The 23,728-nt window shown below is 41.7% G+C and overlaps 1 protein-coding gene across 2 annotated transcripts in view; it reads left to right on the forward strand.

Moving 5' to 3' along the window:
* Positions 1-23,728, forward strand: part of LOC143280544 (regulator of telomere elongation helicase 1 homolog) — a 49,603-nt gene that overhangs the window by 25,099 nt on the left and 776 nt on the right. The window contains exons 22-35 of one of the 2 annotated variants that reach the window (XM_076585234.1): positions 1,069-1,146; positions 1,790-1,930; positions 3,118-3,233; positions 5,029-5,152; positions 8,181-8,358; positions 9,049-9,146; positions 10,051-10,092; positions 11,635-11,694; positions 12,995-13,186; positions 15,369-15,513; positions 17,556-17,693; positions 19,657-20,313; positions 21,326-21,426; positions 22,852-22,991. In XM_076585234.1, coding sequence (XP_076441349.1) covers positions 1,069-1,146; positions 1,790-1,930; positions 3,118-3,233; positions 5,029-5,152; positions 8,181-8,358; positions 9,049-9,146; positions 10,051-10,092; positions 11,635-11,694; positions 12,995-13,186; positions 15,369-15,513; positions 17,556-17,693; positions 19,657-20,313; positions 21,326-21,426; positions 22,852-22,944 — 2,163 coding nt within the window. In that variant the 3' untranslated portion in view covers positions 22,945-22,991. Of the gene's footprint in view, positions 1-1,068; positions 1,147-1,789; positions 1,931-3,117; positions 3,234-5,028; positions 5,153-8,180; positions 8,359-9,048; positions 9,147-10,050; positions 10,093-11,634; positions 11,695-12,994; positions 13,187-15,368; positions 15,514-17,555; positions 17,694-19,656; positions 20,314-21,325; positions 21,427-22,851; positions 23,657-23,728 lie in introns of those variants that run through there. The other variant, XM_076585233.1, reaches the window with a different exon arrangement.

Below are 23,728 nucleotides of genomic sequence, written 5' to 3' on the forward strand. Positions count from 1 at the left end.
GAGGTGACATGGCAGAATCGGTTAGGCATTGGACTTCTGATTCAGTGTTCAGCAGTGATCAGGGTTTGAGGCCCCGTTTTGGCATGGTGTTGTGTTTTTGGGGAAAGGCAGTTTGCTCCAGTTTTCCTCACTCCACCCAGGTGTGAACGGGGACCTGACTTTGGTCGGGGAAGGTCAGAAAGGCGGAAGGAGAGGATCGGGCCCTGCCTGCCTCTGCCAAGCCCTAGACACAGTGGGTATGAATTCACTCCCCTGATGACGGTAAAAGGCAATGGGGCCTTGAACTTTTGAACCTTTTAAAATTTTTCTTGGTTGGTTAGTTACATTGGGATTTTAACATCAACACCCATTTCAGGTGAAACAACCGATGGAGCTAACTATCTCAGGAAAGTGGGGGAGGGGGACCTGTCTTACACTACACTGACACCTCCAGAACAACACCATGTTAAGATGGGCAGCCAAAATGCCCATTTGTTTTATGTTGGGTGTCTGTGAATTGAATTTACAGCATTTTGACAGTAAGCTTGATGCTTAACCAGTTGATCCAGCTAGGCATCCAGTTCCTTGGTTGTTTTCTCTGTACCTTTTGTCTTCCTGTCTGCAAGCTGATGGGTACCGCCAAGCAGCTGTGGCTTGGAGTTGTGGACCTTGGTTGTTTTCAAGCGCATGTTACTGTACTTGTTTACAAGTCAGTGTCATGAGAAAGTAATCAGTTTTAAACATTGTGTGCATACTGCTCTAATATTTTGTATATGAAAATATGATAAGAAATATTGTACTGAATTATAGCTGACAGGTCATATTACAAGTGGTGACCTGTACAAACAAGTTCTTGCAACATCAGATGTTCTGTTGTTTTTTTCTTATGCAGTCAGTCGGTTAGTATAATACTGGAAAGTAACCAAGTTGATATGTGTGATTTTCTTTTTTTAAAAAGCAAGTACCTGTGTTTGGTTGTCTGTGTGAGTGTGCGCCCATGCATTATTGATAATTGTGCTGTACATGCAGGTGTTAATGCCTACATGTGTGTGCATGCATTAGTAGAATTGTGTGTGTGTTTCATAACAGGCGATAGATGACTTCTATGAGAAGATCAACGACAGCAAGCTAAACGGAGCCATTTTTATGGCAGTGTGCAGAGGAAAGGTAAGTAGTTTTATATTTTTGGCAAATTAAAGAATTTTTTTTTTACCAGTTTTACTGATTGGATCACTGGAAATATCTCTGGAAATATAATCCCAGCCCTGTGACTCTGCTGGTGTGGTTTATGGTGGAGATTTTTCAGGTATTTTATCATGGAAACTCAAACATACTCAGTGTGAACTGCCCATCAAAACAGAATGGTTTCCAAACAGAATGGTTCCCAAAATGATGGGGCAGAAACATTCATACACATGAAAGCTCAACCTCACAAATGAGTACTGGAACACACAAGAAAGTTTTCCATAAGAGAGGATTATTATAAGGTATATTGCTGCATAAAATCATATCACAGCTTTTGATGTATGTTGGAAAAATTACCTCAAGAAAGTTTATTTTACGATTTGAATTATGATGAGTTGATGATGTAGTCTTCAGTCTTATGATTTTTCAGTTTTTAGTGGTGTTAGAAAAAAAAGTGCTTTGCACATGAGTTGAATCATGATGAGTTGATGATAAAGTTAGTCTTCAGTTTTATGTCTTTACAGTTTTTCATGGTGTTAGGTAATAAAATAATAAGTGTGCTGTGTGCGTGATACATGTGGTGTGATGCTGATGCCATGTGTGGTGCGTGACTGTCCCCTGTCAGGTGAGTGAAGGGCTGGACTTTGCTGACATGAATGGCCGCGCGGTGATCCTGACAGGTCTGCCCTTCCCGCCCATGAAGGACCCCCGCGTCATCCTCAAGATGCAGCATCTGGACAGTCTGAGGGGCAAGCAGGGCTTTGTGGTCAGTGTCCGGCCTACATGCCTGCCCTTCCGCAATAGCCATATTTGTTACAGAAAAACATTAACATTGATTTTGGATGTTATGGCTGCAGAAGCATATTATGGGGAAGAAATGGGGCTTTTTTTTTCACAGGTGGACTTGATGCAGAAATTGTAACTCAAAGAGTGTGCACACGTATATAAATCCATAATCAGCTACTGAAGAGCTCATCTAAAATCATGACCAGCTGTTACTCATGAATTTGTGAGATTGATGAAGGAGAGAGAGGGTGTATCACCCCAAACAAGCAAACAGAAATAACCAAACGCCAGATCTTCCAGAAAGAAACCAATTGATGGTGGTCATGTTTACAACAAAGGACAGAAAGGAAAGACTTTTAGTATGTGCACTCTGTGCAAGGCATGATGGCTTGATGACTTGTCATCACATTGAATGAAAACAGAATTTAGTGTGTTACTGAAATTTTCATGGGGTAGGCAAGCATGTTTTGGTCTTTGAAAACCATTGTTTTTGTATACATGCTAAATCGTTTCTCAGTGGGGCACAGCCATCAGGTCCTGTTTTACCTGGTCTGGCAACACATTTGAAAACCATCAGATATATGATTTATCATTTCTCACTGTAGCATAGCCTACAGAGCCTAATTTATTTTTATTTCTAATACATTTCTGAATGCATATAACTGACAACATCACTGGGCACATTACCACTAGGCCACTGCTCCACTACAAAAATGGAAATCTACAAATGGACTGATGTCTCTAACGAGGAAGGTGGGAGAATGATTAAGACGTTTATCCGACAATACAGTGTGTGGGAGGGTTTGGGTTCGAGTCCTGGTCTTGCCTCTTCTCCCAAGTTGACTGGAAAATCAAACTGAACGTATAGTCATTGGTCTGAGACGATAAACCGAGGTTCTATTTGCAGCACACACTTGGCGCACTGAAAAAGACCCCATAGCAATGTGTTGTCCTCTAGCAAAATTATTTTGGAGAAATCCACTCTTGATTGATACACAAATGCATATGCATACACAAAAGGCCTGACAAGCATGTTGGGTCATACTGCTGGTCAGCTATCTGCCTAGCAGATGTGGTGTATGTATGTGGATTTGTCTGAACGCAGTGACGCCTCCTTGAGAAACTGAAACTGATGTGTATGTGTGTTGTTTGTGTTCTCTGTGTCAGGGTCTGACAGGCCAGCAGTGGTACAGGCAGCAAGCCACCCGTGCCGTCAACCAGGCCATCGGTCGTGTCATCCGACACAAAGACGACTTCGGAGCCATCATGCTTTGTGATTCCAGGTGAGGTCACTTTCTGTTTTTAATAGATTTGACATGCCAAGGAAAAAAAAATTCTATTCCTGTGAAGAAAGAAAAATACTACTCAATACTTTGGCCAAAGGATTGGCAGCATTTTTGGTCTTTAGATTTAAGCTCCTCACCAAGGGCCAATGCAAGCTTGCATCCCTGTGCATGTGAATGCATGTGTTTGTGTATATTTGTGTGCGCACATAGATCATGTGATCATGAGAAGTGTGGAGTGAATATATCATCCTTTGTGTTGTGCAGGTTTTCATGGCAGATGTAAATAATCCTGTAGTTGTGCAGGCTCTCATCATTGACAGGCGCAAAAGCCGAATAGTTAAGCGTTGGACTTCAATCTGAGGGTCCGGGGTTCGAATCTTGGTGACAGCGCCTGGTGGGTAACGGGTGGAGATTTTTCCGATCTCCCAGGTCAGCATATGTCCAGACCTGCGAGTGCCTGAACCCCCTTTGTGTGTATACGCACGCAGAAGATCAAATACGCGTGTTAAAGATCCTGTGATCTATGTCAGTGTTGGTGGGTTATGGAAACAAGAACATACCCAGCATGCACCCCCCAACCACCACTCGGAAAACGGAGTATGGCTGCCTACATGGCGGGGTAAATAAACAAAACGGTCATGCATGTAAAATGTTCATGTCAGAGTGTGTATGTGTGTGTGCCTGAAATCTGATTGAATGACACAGGAAACAAATGATGAGCATCCGATGGCAGCTTTTAATCAGCTCTGCCCAGGTAGGCAGCCTGTTGTACAAAGGACCCCGTGTTTGTAAAGCGCTTAGAGCTTGCACTCTGACCGAGGATAGGCACTATATAAGTATACATATCATCACAGTTGTAAGTAAATGTAGTGCTTTTGTATTGTGCAGGTTTTCATGACATCTATAATTCAGGTTTGTGGCAGATTTAAGTGATCTTTTTGTGTCATTAGGGTTTTGTTGTAGATGTAAGTGATCTTTTTGTGTTTATCAGTGTAAATGATCTTTTTGTGTCATGCATGTTTTGTTACTGGAAATAAAATGGATCTTTTTGTGTCATGGTGGTTTCTTCACAGATTTAAGTAATCTTTTTGTGTCATGCAGGTTTTGATGCAGATAGAAATGATCTTTTTGTGTCATGCAGGTTTTGCTGCAGATGGAAATGATCTTTTTGTGTCATGCAGGTTTTGCTGCAGATGGAAATGATCTTTTTGTGTCATGCAGGTTTTGATGCAGATGGAAATGATCATGCAGGTTTTGATGCAGGTAGAAATGATCATGCAGGTTTTGATGCAGGTAGAAATGATCTTTTTGTGTCATTCAGGTTTTGATGCAGATGGAAATGATCTTTTTGTGTCATGCAGGGTTTGATGCAGATAGAAATGATCTTTTTGTGTCATGCAGGTTTTGATGCAAATGGAAATGATCTTTTTGTGTCATGCAGGTTTTGATGCAGGTAGAAATGATCTTTTTGTGTCATGCAGGTTTTGATGCAGATGGAAATGATCTTTTTGTGTCATGCAGGATTTGTCGCAGATGTGAGTGTTCTTTTTGTTGCAGATTTAAGTGATTTTTTTTTATGTCATGCAGGTTACATGTGTGTGTTGTGTGTGTGTGTGTGTGTGTGTGTGTGTGTGTGTGTTGTCTGCTTTGCAGGCATTTTGTTGTTTCTTGTTGCTTCTGTCTCAGTGTTTGTGTGTGGGTGGCTCTGTGAACACACAAAATGAAGTGTGGAAATGTTTACACACCCCATACAGATCAATTTGATCCATTGATCTTTTTTTGTGTGGTGCAGGTTTTCTTCCACGGAGTCTGTCAACGGACTGCCCATGTGGGTGAAGCCACATGTCACCAAGTACGACAGCTTTGGCCGTGCTGTCAGGGACATGCTCAACTTCTTCAAAGTAGCAGAGAAAACGGTAAGAAGGCAATGATGTACCAGCTGCTGTGGCAAAGCGGTTAGCATTGTAGACTTGAGGACACGGGTTAGCCGAGGGGTTAAAGCGTTGGACTGTCAATCTGAGGGTCCCGGGTTCGAATCACAGTGACGGCGCCTGGTGGGTAAAGGGTGGAGATTTTTACGATCTCCCAGGTCAACATAGACACGCCTTCAACACCCTTCGACCAATCTGGAGATCGACAGCCCTCTCAATCCGCAACAAGATCCGGATTTTTAACACCAACGTGAAGTCGGTTCTACTCTATGGCTCAGAGACGTGGAGAGTGACAAAGACCAGCACCCACAAGCTTCAGACATTCACCAACAGATGTCTAAGAAACATCCTGAACATCAGATGGCCAGAGGTTGTCTCCAATGAAGAACTTTGGAACATGACAAAACAGGCCCAACTGGAGATGGAAATCAAGAAACGGAAATGGGGATGGATAGGCCATACACTACGCAAGCCTGCAACAAACATCACAAGACAGGCTCTTGATTGGAACCCACAGGGGAAAAGGAAAGTTGGCCGTCCGAAGCAGACCTGGCGGAGAAGCATTGAGGCAGAGACAAGGGCGGCCGGAATGACGTGGGCCGAACTGAAGAGGACCAGCCAGAGCCGGGTGCGTTGGAGGAGTGTTGTTGCGGCCCTATGTTCCCCACGGAATCAAGAGGAATAAGTCAAGTCAAGTCAAGTCCAGGTCAACATGTGTGCAGACCTGCTAGTGCCTGAACCCCCTTCGTGTGTATATGCAAGCAGAAGATCAAATACGCACGTTAAAAATCCTGTAATCCATGTCAGCGTTCGGTGGGTTATGGAAACAAGAACATACCCAGCATGCACACGGAGTATGGCTGCCTACATGGCGGGGTAAAAACGGTCATACACATAAAAGCCCACTTACATGGGTTCGAGCCCCATCAGAGGTGGAGGTTTTTCAGCCCGTGATCGGCTCCTACCCAGAGGTGAGTGTGCTGTGGACTCAGATGGCAAGACTGGGACGACACACTGTCGAGGGTCATCCATGTCACAGTGTGGAGTGATGGCCTAGAGGTAATGCGTCCGCCTAGGAAGCGATTGAATCTGAGCACGTTGGTTCGAATCACGGCTCAGCCGCCGATATTTTCTCCCCCTCCACTAGACCTTGAGTGGTGGTCTGGACGCTAGTCATTCGGATGAGACGATAAACCAAGGTCCCGTGTGCAGCATGCACTTAGCTCACGTAAAAGAACCCACGGCAACAAAAGGATTGTTCCTGGCAAAATTCCTTAGAAAAATCCACTTCAATAGGAAAAACTAATAAAACTGCACACAGGAAAAAATACACAAAAAAAAAGACGAAAAAAAAAAGGGTGGCGCTGTAGTGTAGCGACATGCTCTCCCTGGGGAGAGCAACCCAAATTTCACGCAGAGAAATCTGTTGTGACAAAAAGAGAAATACAATACAATACAATACAATGTGACTTTGGGAGTGTTGCTCAGATTTCCTGACCAACACTGCAGGTGTCTGCATCTCTCGTGTCTGGTTGATAGCATCATATTTTATGAGAGTACAGCCTTGTCAAGTCGTCCCAAACCTGAATGGACCCCCCGTAGCAGCTTGGTCAGTCATCATCTCCATCGTCATTCGTCATAATAGAAATATAGAAGAAAAAAAGTGCCCCAAATTCCTGGGCACGAAGAAAGGAGAAAAAAATGGCATGATAATACTTCATCACTTTGCCTTATTAACTCTCTCCGGACGAAGGAATGCTCACGCATTCCTACACAAAACGTATTCGGATTCGGACGAAGGAATGGAATAGCATTCTCCGAAAGTAAAATTCCATCATGCGCTGTACACGTGATTTTGTGATTAGCCAAGCAGAGTGTGCTGTTCTGGGTCACTCCACAATCGAACAGTATGATTGGTCAGCCTGGGATGTGTGGCCTGTCTCGCACACACGCTGACAAAGTCACTGACCGGTCGTCTGCTCGCGTGCCAGCCTGTTAGAAAAGCGGGCTCTTCTCGGAATGTTGTGAAGAGAACAAGGCAGTGACCGCAACGTTTTAGGGTTGCCGAAGTACTTGAAATGCTACAAACTGAAGGGTCGGACATTGAAGAGGTGGATAATGACGAAGAAGAAAGCGAATTTAATGCAGAAAGCGAGCATGGGTATGGTGATTCGGGGTGAAAAATTGGCAGTATTTTCTACATATGGCAAAACTGTAAAAATAAGATGAGAAATTTGATTTTTTTTATATGTAATAGCTCAACACGTAATAAACCAGTTCTGAAAGTTTCATTTTCTTACACAGTATTTTGTAATTTTTGTAATTTTTTTCCAAACCCTTACAAATGGGCCGTCTGTGGGGAAAAGCAAGGGAGAAAACTTGTCGTCCCGAGTGAGTTAATAAGCAAAGAAATTGGAAAAGTTTTTGGCAATATGGTCTGATGGCTTCTTGTTGAGCATCATTTACTAGACAGTTTTATTGTTTGATGGATATTGAAATCTACTGTTGTATTTTTGTACACGAGTATCTTTGCCTTATTAAGAAGTCGATAAACTGGAAAACTGTATGGCTATATGGTCTAATTGCTTTTAATCTAACCGTCTTCTACTAGACAGTTTTATTGTTTGATAGATATTGAAATATGCTGTTGTATTTTTGTATGCAAGTATCTTTGCCTTATTAAGAAGTCAATAAACTGGAAAACTGTATGGCTATATGGTCTAATTGCTTTTAATCTAACCGTCTTCTACTAGACAGTTTTATTGTTTGATAGATATTGAAATATGCTGTTGTATTTTTGTACGCGAGTATAGATTTCCTTTTGGAAACGCATTGGATGTTTTCATCAACAGAGAGCTTCTTTGAGGTCTTTATTTCATATTTGCTTTTGAGTTGGTAGGCTCTTTTGAGTTTGAGCTGCACTTGTACTGGAAATCGTGCCATAGAAAAGTTGTGCATTATTATTATTAATCATTTATTGTTATAATTATGAATATTATTGTTATTCCTGCAGCTGCCTGCTCCAGTGGCTCGTCACAGTGGCCAGAAAGGTGGCAGTGGGACAGGAAGGAGTTGTGTGGGGGCGTATTTTGAACCCACAACTTCACGGCATGTCGGCACTGTGCAGCAGGCTTCTGACGTGACGTGTCACGTGCCAGGCTTCAGTAAGCAAGGCGTCGTAAAGAACCAAGGTGAGTCTGGGTGTCGTTTCAGGGGAACGTTGTATTGCCTCCTCCGTGTTGATTCAGAAAAGGGGTGAGGGCAAGAGGGAGAGGTAAGGAAAAGTGAAACATGGTGTACATACACATCCAGCCACATGCATGCATGCACATGTACACACACACACACACACACACACACATCTATGCACGCACGTACACACACACACATATACACGCATGAACAGACACACTTGCACACACACACTCTGTCGCACTCTAACACTCACTCACTCTCTTATTTTTACTGTGCATATACATCAGTCAAGATAGAGAATAAAGGAGATTTAATTCTAAGGAAATACTTTACACACACACACACACACATCTATGCACGCACGTACACACACACACACACACATATACACGCATGAACAGACACACTTGCACACACACACTCTGTCGCACACTAACACTCACTCTCTCACTTTTATTTTTACTGTGCATATACAAGATAGAGAATAAAGGAGATTTAATTCTAAGGAAATACTTTAAGACTGTATCATCATATATGTTGTTCAAATGTTCTGTGCATCAGTCGAGATAAAAAAAAAAAAATTTGAGTTTAAGGAAATACTTTAAGACTGCATTATCACATTCATTGTTAAGATTTTCTGTTAAAAAAACCCACAAAAACCCTGACATCTTTTTTTTCTCTTCCAGAGGATATCCTTGCCTCTTTGAGGTCACAATACAGTGGACCCAAGAACGACGATAGTGTGCGCAAAAGAGGACTTCTTCAGGCCCTGGACACTATGGAGGTATGCTGTTCGTTGGAAGTCTTATTGAGTGGGTAAACAATTTGAAGAGATTCAGAATTATTTATAGGGTGCTGTTATGTCATAAAATTTCTGCCTTGAGACACGGGGTATCATTTTTAACTTGCTGATATGCCAAGAAATTTCTGTCTGAAAGAAGAAAACTATTACTTCAATGAAGAGTTGTTATGCCTTGAAATTTCTGTGACTTGTTGAAGATTAGTGGACAGTGGGAATAGTTTTATTCTGGTTTTGTTTGTCTTGAAATGCTAAGAGGGTATGTTTTGGATATAATTTGCAGTGTGTATGTGTGTGTGTGTGTGTGTGTTTGAATGAATTACACAAGTTTTTTGTTTCTGTTTCTTTCTTTCCTAATAGGTCATTGATCCGTTGTGGATCCAGAAAGTGCACAGCTTTCATCACAACAGTGGAATGACCTTGTTGTGTCAGGTGGAAGGAAAGTGGCAGAATGGTTCAGACGCTTATCTGCCAGTACAGTGTCTGTGAGGGTCTGGGTTTGAACCCTGGCCTCGCCCTTTCTGCCAAGTTTGACTGGAAAATCAAAGCGAGCGTCTAGTCGTTCAAATGAGATTATAAATCAAGGGCCCCACTTGCACCACACACTTTGAGCACTGTAAAAGAAACCATGGCAACATAGCCGAAAGGTCTTTTTCCTCTGGTGAAATTCTGTAGAAGAAATCCAGTCTGATAGGTACACAAATCGTCCTAACAGTGGAATGATGATGTTGAATCACCTTGTTCATTCCAGCATCAGTGGTGTTTGCAGCACAGTTGACATGTAGATGACTTGGAAAGGGAACCTCAAGTTTGTTTACCCGGCCTTTGACTGCAGACCTTTGTTTTGGAGTTTTGTGTAAGAGAAGTGCTTTTTGTTTTTATTTTTCAGAAGTGTACGGAACCTTGTCTCAGTGCGTCAGAGACTCATCAGGTATGTGTGAATGCATGCTTGTGTTTGAAAGTTGTGAGCATACTTCTGTATGGACTAGATATATGTGATATGTGTTCTTATAAACAGTGTTTTAATTACACATACTTAACCATGTGTATTGTTTTACTTTTTTTTAAAACAGTGTGTAATTGTGTGACTTTTTTTCAGTGAGTAATTGTGTGACTGTCATTCAGCTGTATGGCTGTTAGATTTGTGGTGTCAGGTTATGGAAAGATACAGTGTTAGACTTTTGAGCATTTAATCTCTGGGGGAAAAGGATTCATCACTTTATATCTCGTGACCTTGCCAAATGCAGTGAGTAAAAAAACCAACCCAAAACACAAAAACAACAACATCTAATTCAGACAGACTCTGGAGGAGATCAGTTTATTTCTTCTTATGTTAACCCTCCCAGAACTGTTTGTAATGTAATTCTGGCCCCAACAACACCAACCTCATAAAAAAACCCCACAGAAATTAAAATGATGATCAAAAGTATATAAGGGTATATGTTTCATGAGAAGATAACCAAGATTTTAGGGGGGGGGGGGGGGGGAGAGAGAAAAAAGAAGAAAATTAAAGTCTGTATTTTATGGGTGGAAATGGTTCTGAGTTTATTTGCAGTTTTATTATACACAACAAAAAAGTGCAATTGTTTTCCTCAATTATATTGTTCTGTTCACAAAACTCAAACCACACCCACTCATCCATTCTCACACACTATTTTACAGAATGACAATTTTGTGTTTTGTATTGATTACACTCAGACTCAGTAATACACATGAAATAAAGCAGACACTGAAAGATGGTTCAAACGTTTCTACTCAGTCTTTATCTCGCCAAAACCACTCATACCCTAAGCCCCTTTTAACACCAGAAGTCACTTTGAGCACATAATGCAGTCTTTTTGTTGGATTGTCAGTAATGCTTACCCTCATTCTACAGACAACACACAAACACACTGTTAACAATTATTCGGCTTGAAGCTTTCGTTTGGGGTTTTATAGTAAATAAAACCCAGAAATGAAGACTTCTGGCTAAAATGATGGGATATTTTCATGCCTGCTTCCAGCACAACCTCACACCCTACAGTATCCTTGTTGGCATGTTATCCTCATCAGGATAACCAAAATTACTTTGATCAACATTACTTTTCTTTCATTTTCTATATTTTCATGGTCGCTGTCATCGTGGTCAAACAGTATATTAAACAGAATTCCAGCCACCTCTTCTGCACTGTATGTCATGACAGCCATTTTGACACGCTCAGCAAGTTTTTTGCTTTATAGCACTTAAAAAGTGCATCAATATTCAATCAAAACTTGCCAATAAATTGCTTCAAAAACCCTGCAAGTCACCATTTGCAAAGTTTTGGCAGTCATATGACCAGCCCTGCTGTTGATCATGCAGTGACCCCTTAACTGTGGCAAAAACCACAGTCAGGAGTGAACGGCTGAAACTTGGTCTTTACATGAGTTACAAATCAGAACAGCAAGGACATACGTGTATAATTGTGAGTGCACTGTCATGATTTTATTTCAGCCTGCTGAACCCAGAGGAACTGTGAAGATTCAAACCAAGAGAAGGAAGATCGTCATAAAGGTGAGGAAAGGATGCCTTTCACATGTGTAATATATAACATGACCATCGGTTAAGAACTGGATGTTTATTCTATTTTATGTTTTCATACTCAGAATCAAAAGTTTCAACTTACTTTTACTTTAATATTGAAGTGGTCCCTTACCCCCTTCATCAGCAAAACTGACGCAAAAGAGACTTGGGTTGGACGTGCTGTGAGTGAACTGAATTCATAGCTGCATCCGTGTTGCCTGGCCATTGGCACCTGCCATGGTGTTGCTACAGACTGTTTGTAAATTGGTTGAGGCTAGGATTTGCATCTTGATTTTAACACCTTTTTTTATCTCCCTCTTTGAGAAGAGGATTTCTGTCCACAGCACCAGTGTCCTGTCCAGGTCAGTGTTTTGACCCTGTGATGCAATATACTTTTGGAATGCAGTCACTTCTGGTTATAACGTATCTTGAAATGTTTATCCAGTGCTCTCTCCCATTTCCACCACTGATATCATCGTCCTCACGGCCAGTGCACTGAATGTGGTAGACAATGCCACAGGTAAGAGCTTAAAAATACAAGTGGTAAAAAGAGCGTAAGCAGCGATACCAACTATAATGATTTTGCCATGTTTTGTTAGCGCAATCGCAGTTTGTTCCGACATTACACCAACGCTAAAATTGTTCCGACAAGTTAATTCTCGACTACATGCTTTCCTGTCGTAACATTACCCAGACACTCTAGACCTATAAATCACGAGGCCAGGGCAGTCGCTACTGACCTTGTTCTACCGTGATGATGCCTAGCTAATTGCGTGCGTGTTTACATTGACACAGCATTGAGTGGACCAGTCAGCTTAATCATTTGCCTGAACAAGAGGGAACGTGGCTGAATCAAGTTGCTTCTTGGTCAAACAGTGTCTGTGCCATTTGCTGATGTGGCTCGGAGTCTGAGTGTTTCTACCAGATTTCAAAATGTTCATACCAAATTTCCTGATAGTTCCTACAGACACTTGACAGGGGTTGGCATCTCTGTGCTAATGGAATGCAGAGTCACTTCTGCTTATATGTACCTTGAAATGTTTCTCCACTGCTCTCTCAGTTTCACTAACCAGTATGGTCGTCCTCACAGTCAGTGCACTGAATGTGGCATACAGTCACAGGTAACAGCTGAAAGCGGTGAAAAGACCATAATCACCTGTGTAACATGTTAACAGTCAAGCTTAGAAACACAAGTGGTGGAAGGAACATAATCAGCTGTGTAACGTGTTACAGCAGAGCTCAAAACTACAAGTGGTGAAAAGAACCTGATCAGCTGTGTAACGTATTACAGGCGAAAAACAGTGCTGTTCCCCCACTGACAAAGCAGCAGCCTGTGCATCATGGTGAGGTGGCAGCGTCCACAGCTCCAGGCCCCAGCACCACCACCACCACCAGCACCAGCACCAGCAGTGGCACAGGGAGCAAGGCTCCAGCCCACAGGACTGGGGCTCATCAGCAGCTGGCTGAACACTATCTGGCTGAGGTGAGGCCTTGTCTCTGTCATCTGTGTCGTCAGCTCATGCGGTCACATGCTGTGTGCGTGTGCATGTGTGTGTGTGTGTGTGTGTGAGAATCAGAATCAGTTTTGATGTCAATTAAACCTTTACAAGGTTTATATGACAAGCATGCAAAGTTACATGTACCACGTGTGTGTGTGTGCGTGTGCATGTGCGTGCATGCGTGCGTGTGTCCGTGTGCATGCGTGCATGTGTGGGGGGGCGGTGGTGGTAGGCGCGCATGCGCTCCTGTGAGAGTTGAACAGTCAAAAAGGTTAAAGGTTATGAATTGATCACCCATTAGGGAGACAGTTTACAATCTATTTTGCAGGAGAAAAGTTTTGTTCATGAATCAAATATGGATTTGAGTAATAAACTTGTTTTTCTCTGGAAATTAGATTAGAAACTGTAAATTATATACTTACAGCAACTTTTGTTGTGTGTTTGGTTTTGAGTGTTTTTCTGAATGAGAATATGCTTTCACCAAGTGACTGATCAACCTCAGTGAAATGAGATCAGTGCAGATTGAGTGTGAAGTGCGATCACTACTTATTATATCCTTACGGTGTCACTGATTTTGCTGATCAGAATGAGCGTGAAGTGCGATCACTACTTATTATATCCCTTTGGTGTCACTGATTTTGCTGATCAGAATGAGTGTGAAGTGCGATCACTACTTATTATATCCCTTTGGTGTCACTGGTTTTGCTGATCAGAATGAGTGTGAAGTGCGATCACTACTTATTATATCCTTATGGTGTCACTGGTTTTGCTGATCAGAATGAGTGTGAAGTGCGATCACTACTTATTATATCCCTTTGGTGTCACTGATTTTGCTGATCAGAATGAGTGTGAAGTGCGATCACTACTTATTATATCCTTATGGTGTCACTGGTTTTGCTGATCAGAATGAGTGTGAAGTGCGATCACTACTTATTATATCCTTACGGTGTCACTGATTTTGCTGATCAGAATGAGCATGAAGTGCGATCATTACTTATTATATCCTTATGGTGTCACTGATTTTGCTGATCAGAATGTGATGCAGTCCCAAGAGGAAGGAGTCCAGATAAATAAAGAAACAGACATCCTGACCTGTAAGCTGAAGTCTTTATCTCGTTGAGGTGGCAGCCCTTCACTGACAGTCATACTAACCAACAGCAATCAAGGGGTTAAATACAACCTTTAATCTCTATGTATATGCAGGAGGAAGGTTGTCAGTTAAGTGTCTGTGAGGGTCTGGGTTCGAATCCTGATCCCAAGGTTTGACTGGAAAATCAAAGTGAGCGCCTAGTCGTTCAGATGAGACGATAAGCTGAGGTCCTGTATGCAGCATGCACTTGGTGCACAGAAAAAGAACCTGTGGCGACAAAATTGTTCTCCTGTAGCAAAGTTCTGTGGAAGTCATCCACTCTGACAGGAACACAAATATATATATGCATGCTCTCAAGGCCTGACAAAGCGTGTCAGGTAATGCTGCCAGTCACGCGTTTGCTGTGCAGATCTGGTGTGGTGTATGTGGATTTGTCTGAACGCAGTGACGCCTTGAGAAACTGAAAACTGATGATCATGCTAAGCAGCGGTCAAGGGATCAGTCTATACATTTGTGCTTGTGCAGGTGAAAGCTGTGTTGGTCAAGGGGTTAATCTATACGTTTGTGCTTGTGCAGGTGAAAGCTGTGTTGGTCAAGGGGTTATTCTATAATGTGTGCTTGTGCAGGTGAAAGCTGTGTTGGTCAAGGGGTTAACCTATACATTTGTGCTTGTGCAGGTGAAAGCTGTACTGGTCAAGGGGTTAATTTATACATTTGTGTTTGTGCAGGTGAAAGCTGTACTGGTCAAGGGATTAATCTATATGTTTGTGCTTGCGCAGGTGAAAGCTGTGTTGGTCAAGGGGTTAATCTATACATTTGTGCTTGTGCAGGTGAAAGCTGTGTTGGTCAAGGGGTTAATCTGTGCTTGTGCAGGTGAAAGCTGTGTTGGTCAAGGGGTTAATCTATAATGTGTGCTTGTGCAGGTGAAAGCTGTGTTGGTCAAGGGGTTAACCTATACATTTGTGCTTGTGCAGGTGAAAGCTGTACTGGTCAAGGGGTTAATCTATACATTTGTGCGTGTGCAGGTGAAAGCTGTGCTGGTCAGGGGGTTAATCTATACGTTTGTGCTTGTGCAGGTGAAAGCTGTGCTGACCCTGGCAGAGTACAGGCGTTTCTCCTCCACCCTGCAGGAGTACAAGAAGTCTGGAAGTCTCAGCACCGTCACCCCAGTGCTGGCCGACCTCTTCACCTCTGACTCCCGTCATTTCCATCTCTTTCGCAGTAGGTTCCATTTGCCCTGTGCTTGCTTGAAAGAATGTTTGATTTCTTCTTCTTCTTTGTTGGTGGGCTGCAACTTTCACGTTCATTTGTATGTACACGAGTGGGCTTTTACATGTATGACCTTTTTTACCCCACCATGTAGGCAGCCATTCGGGGGTGGTATGTTTGATTTAAATCTGGTATGCTTAAGTGTGGTGAGTTGAGAGAGAGAGAGAGAGAGAGTGTGTGTGTGTGTGTGTGTGTGCGTGCACATATGCTTTTGAAAGTGTTTCATACATGCATGTCCTAAGTTTGAGAATGGGTGACAAAGCAGACGAGTAGTTTGAAAATTTTAACGTTTTGATGGCGGCTCTGTGCCAGAATCGGTTAGGCGTTGGACTTCTCTGATCCAAAGCTGACCAGTGATCAGGGTTTGAGGCCTTGTTTTTGCATGGTGTTGTGTCCTTGGGGGAAAGACACTTTCCTCCGATTTTCCTCACTCCACTCCATGTGTGAATGTCTATCTGGGGAAGGTTACTATAGCGGATGAAGAGGATTGGGCCCCCCCCCGCCTTCCTGTGCCGAGCCTTTGACACAGTGGATATGAATTCACTGCCCTGATGCCCATAAAAGGTCATAGGACCTTTCACCTTTTCTATGTTGAACAGAATTGATGGGATTCTTTAATTTATTGTTCAGTTATTGATTTTGGTCAGGCTGCATTTGGTGCAGACCATTTCTGCAAAGTCACCATATGAGAGTGAACAATTAGAATTGAACAAAGCATGAAATCACACAGAAAAAAAATCAACAAAAGGATAAAACCATGATAGTACAAATTTCTTTTTTTTTATGTTTATTTTTGAAAGAAAGGGGTAATAGAGAATGAAGAAATTCACTTAACATTTGTCACTGAACATTCTGATTTTATTATACTCTGAGAGACACTGAGTAAGTAAGGGTTTGTTTTGTTTATGAGGCTCTTTCAGTGGTAAGTGAAATAGCTGTCATAGTTAAATACAGTGATACTTTATGAGGCTCTTTCAGTGGTAAGTGAAATAGCTGTCATAGTTAAATACAGTGATACTTTATGAGGCTCTTTCAGTGGTAAGTGAAATAGCTGTCATAGTTAAATACAGTGATACTTTATGAGGCTCTTTCAGTGGTAAGTGAAATAGCTGTCATAGTTAAATACAGTGATACTTTGAGGCTCTTTCAGTGGTAAGTGAAATAGCTGTCATAGTTAAATACAGTGATACTTTATGAGGCTCTTTCAGTGGTAAGTGAAATAGCTGTCATAGTTAATTACAGTGATACTTTATGAGGCTCTTTCAGTGGTAAGTGAAATAGCTGTCATAAATAATTACAGTGATAGTTTATGAGGCTCTTTCAGTGGTAAGTGAAATAGCTGTCATAGTTAAATACAGTGATACTTTATGAGGCTCTTTCAATGGTAAGTGAAATAGCTGTCATAGTTAAATACAGTGATACTTTATGAGGCTCTTTCAGTGGTAAGTGAAATAGCTGTCATAGTTAAATACAGTGATACTTTATGAGGCTCTTTCAGTGGTAAGTGAAATAGCTGTCATAGTTAAATACAGTGATACTTTATGAGGCTCTTTCAGTGGTAAGTGAAATAGCTGTCATAGTTAAATACAGTGATACTTTATGAGGCTCTTTCAGTGGTAAGTGAAATAGCTGTCATAGTTAAATACAGTGATACTTTATGAGGCTCTTTCAGTGGTTAGTGAAATAGCTGTCATAGTTAAATACAGTGATACTTTATGAGGCTCTTTCAGTGGTAAGTGAAATAGCTGTCATAGTTAAATACAGTGATACATACAGCAAATTTCAAGTACTGACTGTTAAGATTTTTTTATTGTTTGTTTTTTCTTCCGTTTTTTTCTTTCTAGAGAAGGAGTATCACAGCTGAAAAAGATGTTCTGTTCAGTATTGCTTTATTGGTTTTTTTTTCTTTGTAATTAAAGTTTTAAAAAAGAATCATGAAAGCTTGTGTGGCAGTTACCACCATTTGTTAAGATGTTTCTGTGTGTTGTGTGCAGAGTTCTATCGTTTTGTTCGACCCGGTCACAAGGCGGAGTTTGACCAGCTGTGTGTGTCTCTGACTGGAGAGTCGTGTGGCTACAAACCAGAACACGCCGTGACCAGCAAACGACTAGTGCGCAGCACTGATGCAAGTGGTGGGTGTATGTTTTGTTTTTTTATTCACCATACCTCCGTTAACATTTTGTGCCCCAAGTGGAGGGCAGCTGCTATGTACATATGTATGTTAAAATTTATGTATGCATTGTGTGCGTGTGTGTGTGTGTTTAGTTTGTTATATTTTGGTGTGTGTACGTAACATTGATGTAATGTGTTATGTAACAAAAGTGCTTTGAAAAGGCAACGAGAGCAGATTTCTGGATAGTGTGCAAAAAAGTATCCATAAAAAGTACTGATTTACATTTAGCACCTGGTTGCTTCCATTTGACTTAGTGTGGATATTTCTGTATTGCACATTCAGTTTCGCATTCTCAGTGAGTTGTCTTTTTGTTTGGAACTTCTAGCTTGTTGGCTTTAGCCACAACGTTGTTCACCAGTGTTTTCAAAGGGACTGAGCTTTTTTTTTTTTTTTGATGTAGTGTGTGTTGTGAATGGAAGTAAGGCTTAAAGAGTACGCTCAGCTGTTGTAGGGCTGGTCCACAGAAACTGTATTGCAGCTATACTGATTGGGTACAGTGCTAAAGTGGTAGCGGTGTTTCTAAAAGTACATAGATACCAACTGTTATGATATCGCTGTATTTTGTTACACTCGATCACAGTTTGTTCTGACGTTACACTTTTGTCAGATTGTTCTGACGAGTTCATTTTTGACTACATAGCATGCTTTCCTATCGTAACATTATCCAGACACTCCAGACCTGTCGATCACGAGGCCAGGGCAGTCACCACCAACCTTGGTCTCATGTGATGATGCTCAGCTAATCGCGTGCGTGTTTACATTAAGTGGACCAATCGGCTTAATCATTTGCCAGAACAAGAGAGAACGTGGCTGATTCAAGTTGCGTCTTGGTCAAACAGCGTCTGTGCCCGGTTTAAGCTATGGAGTGTTTGTACAGATAAAATGTATGTTTGCTGATGTGGCTCGAAGTTCCAAGTGTTCCTACCAAATCCAAAATGTTCCTACCCAATTTCCTGATTGTTCCTTTTGCATCTCTGAAAGTATAACAAGTTCTGTTGTGCACATACACACTAATATACAGAATGTGATAAACTTACGCATATTGAAATATATACATGAGATAATATTGTATACATAGGTTTCATATTCATCTAATAGACTTAAGCAAACTTAGAGCAGTGAAAGAAGTAGAAACCATTTAGGAGTATGTGTCATATATATATATATATATTTATTTATTATTTATTAATTTTTTTTTTGAGAAAAACTCATTCAGTTTTGGTATGGACTTGTGGCACCAAGCTCCATTCATGCACATATGTTTTCTATTCCACTTTGACATGCCTTGAAAAAACAAAATTCAAGGAGTCTAGTTTTGATATTATACTTGTATGTTTCTCTTTGGGCATGAACTTTGGAAATTCCCATGTCCTGCAAAAAATATTTGCGTTGAAGATGTCAGCGGAACATAATTGACGTGCATGTATTGAAGAAGTGCTGATGTAATTTTATGTCTTCTGACTTTTTATACTTTAGATAGATAGTATGATTTTTAAGTATGAATTTATGGACAGCAAATTGCAATGTTCAGTGATACAAAGTAGTGTTTTAAATAGAACTTTATTGCTAGTGAGAAACTTTTATGTATCATGGAAGCATAGTTAACTGTTTGTGATCAGTGTATGCTGGTGTGTATCACAGAAACAACAGATGTTAACCCATTCAACCCTGGGGTTTACAGCCTTGGCTGGCTTCCATGCCATATTGAAGCAGAAAAAATGCAGAAAATACACTGTTTTTCTTCCAGATTATGTGCAGACACATCCAGAAATACTTTAAAAAAAAGGGAAATTAGTTCCCTTTCCTTTTGTTTTATGCATATGTAGGAATGTGAAAATCATTTAATCAGAAGAATCTGGTGTCAGAGCAATGCTCTGGTGTAAGGCTGAATGAGTTAATGACACAGGGTGGTGTACTTTCAGAGCCCAGCGACAAACCCAGCAAGCTGACCAGTGCATGTGGTGGCAGCAGCACAACGCTGGGCCAGTGGTCAGCCGCCAACCCCGCCACAACATCTCACAGCAGCTCTGTGGCACCGCCTGCCTCTGTACAAACACATGGTTCCGTTACTTGTGACTCGACTTCATCCTCAGTCAGACAGAACAGTGTAGTGAAACCATCCCCTGCTCTGGTTCAGAAAACACCGAACTTAGATTCTGCTCATGATGCGTGTCAGGGGTGTTACAAAGCAGGAGACCAAAACTGTGATACAACTGTTTCTAAACACCCCTCCTCCCATGGGTTGCGTGGAAAGTCCTGCACAAGCTCCACTTTGTCAAGCTGTGAACCTTGCGTCACAGAAAATGTTACAGATTCAGGAACGAAGATGGACAAACCTGTCTCAGACTCGTGTCATCCAGACTCAGCAAACAGTAACCATGCGGATGGGAGTGGCAGAAAGCGGAAGTCACCAGACTCTGTGGTAGCCAGCACGAGTGAAGTGACCAGACCTGAAGGACAGGTCAGCTGTCCTGCTACACGTGGCAGTACTGGTACAACCTCAGGGGGCAACACTCCGTTTGATGTTGACAAGATCCGCAGCATGTCGGAACATGTCAACAAAGTTCTCCCCAAATCAGGCAAGTTGTTTGAACATTTGTATGAGGTCATTTACAAGTAATTACAGGTTATAGTTGCAGTGGAATCTTTTCTTTTTTACAGCATGTTGGGTTACGCTGCTGGTCAGGTGTCTGCTTGGTAGATGTAGTGTAGCGTATATGGATTTGTCCAAATGTAGTGACGCTTCCTTGAGCTACTGATACTGATACTTTTTACAGCAAGAAAGCTGTTGTTGTCAGGAAGCAGGGTGCCAAATACCGACAGAAGGCACAACACACCATTTGACATTTGTATTGTATTAATTATTATACTGTTTTTTTTGTCACAACTGATGTTTCTGTATGAAATTTGGGCTGCTCTCCCTAGAGAGAGTGTGTCGCCACAGTGCAGCGACACGATTTTCTTTTTTTTGGTCTGCAAGTGAATTTGTTTGACTGTGAAAGCAGATATTTCTATAGAGTTTTGCCAGGGACAGTTTGCCTTGTGTTCTTTTAATGTGTGCCGAGTGCTTGCTGCAACTTTCCATTTCAACTAGACAATTTTGTTGTTGTTTGAAGAATTACTAGTTAATTCTGTGGAGTCACAGTAAAATGATGTGTGTGTTTGCAAGAATTTTTATGCATGCATGAGAGGATCCCAAGTCAGAGTTAGCATTTTTTCCTTGGGGAAAGACATTTTACTCTGATTTTTCTCTGCACTTCGGTGTGAATGGGTACATGACTGGTTGACGAAGGTTAAAAATGTGGAGCCTCTATGGCCATAAAAGGCTATGGAACCTTTATCCTTTTGTTGTAAAGTGCTTGTGTGTTTCATGCTAGTATGTGAGCATGTCTGTCTGTGCTTGTGGTTGTGCACAGGCGTTATATTTTTGCATGTTTTATCACTGTAAAATGTTTGAAATATTTTTAACATACTGGGGATAGGAGGTCGTAAAACCCTACAGTTATAACATATTCAGAATGTTTGTTTCTTTAGGTTCCTGTGATGTACTGTAATGATCTGGTATCTTTAACTTAAAGCTTTGTGTTTCAGGGTACAGATGCTGTAAATGCAGCCAAGAAGCGCAGGTGCCCTTCAGTTTAAACCAGTGTGAACATGTCTGCTGCTTTAAATGTTGGCGCATTATTCTGGAGGTACACCCCAACCCTACTCACACACACACACATGCTCATGTCTGATCATAGTGATGTGAATGTGTCTGATCATTTCTATATGAAAGTATGTGATTATTGCGTATGGTATTTTTAATGCAACTGTGTCAGATAATTTTGTGATCATTGCATATGACCATGTTAACGATGTGAACATGTCTAACCCTTTTATTAATGATGTGAATGTGTCAGATCATTTTAATGTCAGAGTATGTGATTATTGTGACTGTGTTACTGATGTAGTGTATCTGACTATTTCTTTTTTTTTTTTTTTTTTTTTTGCTGCCCCATCATCTGTACCGTTTCAGTGGCATTACTCCCACGCCGCTCATTTAGATTCCCCCATACATGGCCACACCTGGGTTCGTCCGTCGCAGTTCCAGCGTCCGCAGTCCACAGGGAACCATCGATGTTAGGTCGCCAGGAGGCCACACACCAGAGGAGACCCTGCACTGCTGCTGAGTCACTTCGGTGGTGTTCAGTGGTGCCTGTTCTGATTTTACGTACTTAAGACACCACCTACTAAGCCCCCTACTAACGACAATAATGGCTTAGTCGCGGAGCCAGACTGAGTGAGCGTCCCTCCCAGAGTGGAGACCGCCACCACGTCCCTCAAACAACAGCCCCTGACGAATCTGCCGATACTGACGACATTGACAGGACTCACCCCAAGCACAGAAGTGGAGGGGTATTGAAACTGAGGTCACCATGAGAGCAGGGCATGAAAGGCCACAGACTTTGAGACTATTTTGTTTATATTGATGACGATGAAGGAGGAGGAGGATGATGATGTGGATGACAATGTTGCTATGGAGGTCCATTTTGGTTTGGGACTGCGTGACAAGGCTGTACTCTATGCTTCCTGTCATAATGATATCCCGGCGTTAACCAGGCCCGTGAGATACAGACACTTGCAGTGTTGGTCAGGTAATTAGAGCAACACACCCAAAGACGCATCCTTGAAGTGGATGACACTCGACTGTGTGGTCCCAGTCTCCCCATTTAAGCCCACAGCACACTCAACTCTGGGTAGGAGCCGGCCACGGGCCGAAAAACCCACCTCCGCTGGGATTCGAACCCGCGTCCTCCCAGCCGTCAGTCCGCGACGCTAACCACTTCGCCACGGCGGCTGGTGTATCTGACTATTTCAGTGTCACTGTATTATTGTTGTAGTAGTCTTCAATTTAACATCTTTCAGGATTATTGTGTCTATATTGTTTTTCTGATCATTTCATTATTGTGTCTGACTTTGTAAATGATGTAAGTGTGTCAGATCATTTCAGTTTCTGTGTATGTGATCATTGTGTGTGTGATAATGATGCGAGTTTGATCACTTCATTATTGTATCTGACCATGTTAATGATGTGGGTGTATCTGATCATGTCACTGACGTGTGTGGGTCAACAGGGAGACAAGCGGTGTCCAGGTGGGTGTGGACAGACGGTGAAGCGTAGGAACCTGCAACAAGTGATGTTTGCCTCAGGGGGTGACCTCAGCTGACCGCCCTGTCACGCGTGTGTCTTCATTTACACATGTCATTATCCCAAGTAATTTGCAGACAGAGTCATCTTGAGTAATTTACAGAGGGAGTCATTATCCTGAGTAATTCATATAGGAGTCTTTATCCTGAGTAATTTACAGAGGGGGCAAATATCCTGAGTAATTTACAAAGGGAGTCATCCTGAATTACAAAAGAGTCATAATCCTGAAGAATTTACATGTTTTATTATTCCGAGTACTTTACAGAGGGACTCGTCTTGTGTAATTTACAGATGACTGTGATGTGTAATTATTGTCAGTAATTTACAGAGGAGTCTGAAATTGTTGTGAGTAATGTGCAGAGGATTCATTGTTCTGAGTAGTTTACAGGAGTCATAATTGTCTTGTATGATATGCAGAGGAGTATATGCATCCAGGTTTCAAGTACAGTATGATATATTCAATGAAACTGAAACAATATTAAGTAGAACTTGAAAGTTCCTGATCTGAGAGCATTGTGTTCTGAATGTTTCTGATGGTCAAATTTTTTTTTTGGGGGGAAGTATTTTTTAACTGTGTCCACTCTTGTGGTCTTCGATCGCTCACTATTGTTACCACACCAGCCTGTGTTCACGGTCTTCGATGACAAAGAGAAACTTCTGGCACCTGATTTTCTGGTACTGGCATGTGCTTTGTATTTTTGTACTCTTCCACTGTGACTTGTAACCTCTTTGTAATCATGGGAGTCACAGAATATTCAAAATTATCATGAGGTTGTTTTGGGGTTTGATTTTGTTTTGTTAAA

Source organism: Babylonia areolata, chromosome 3 (assembly GCF_041734735.1).
Source record: "Babylonia areolata isolate BAREFJ2019XMU chromosome 3, ASM4173473v1, whole genome shotgun sequence".
NCBI classification, from domain to species: domain Eukaryota; kingdom Metazoa; phylum Mollusca; class Gastropoda; order Neogastropoda; family Buccinidae; genus Babylonia; species Babylonia areolata.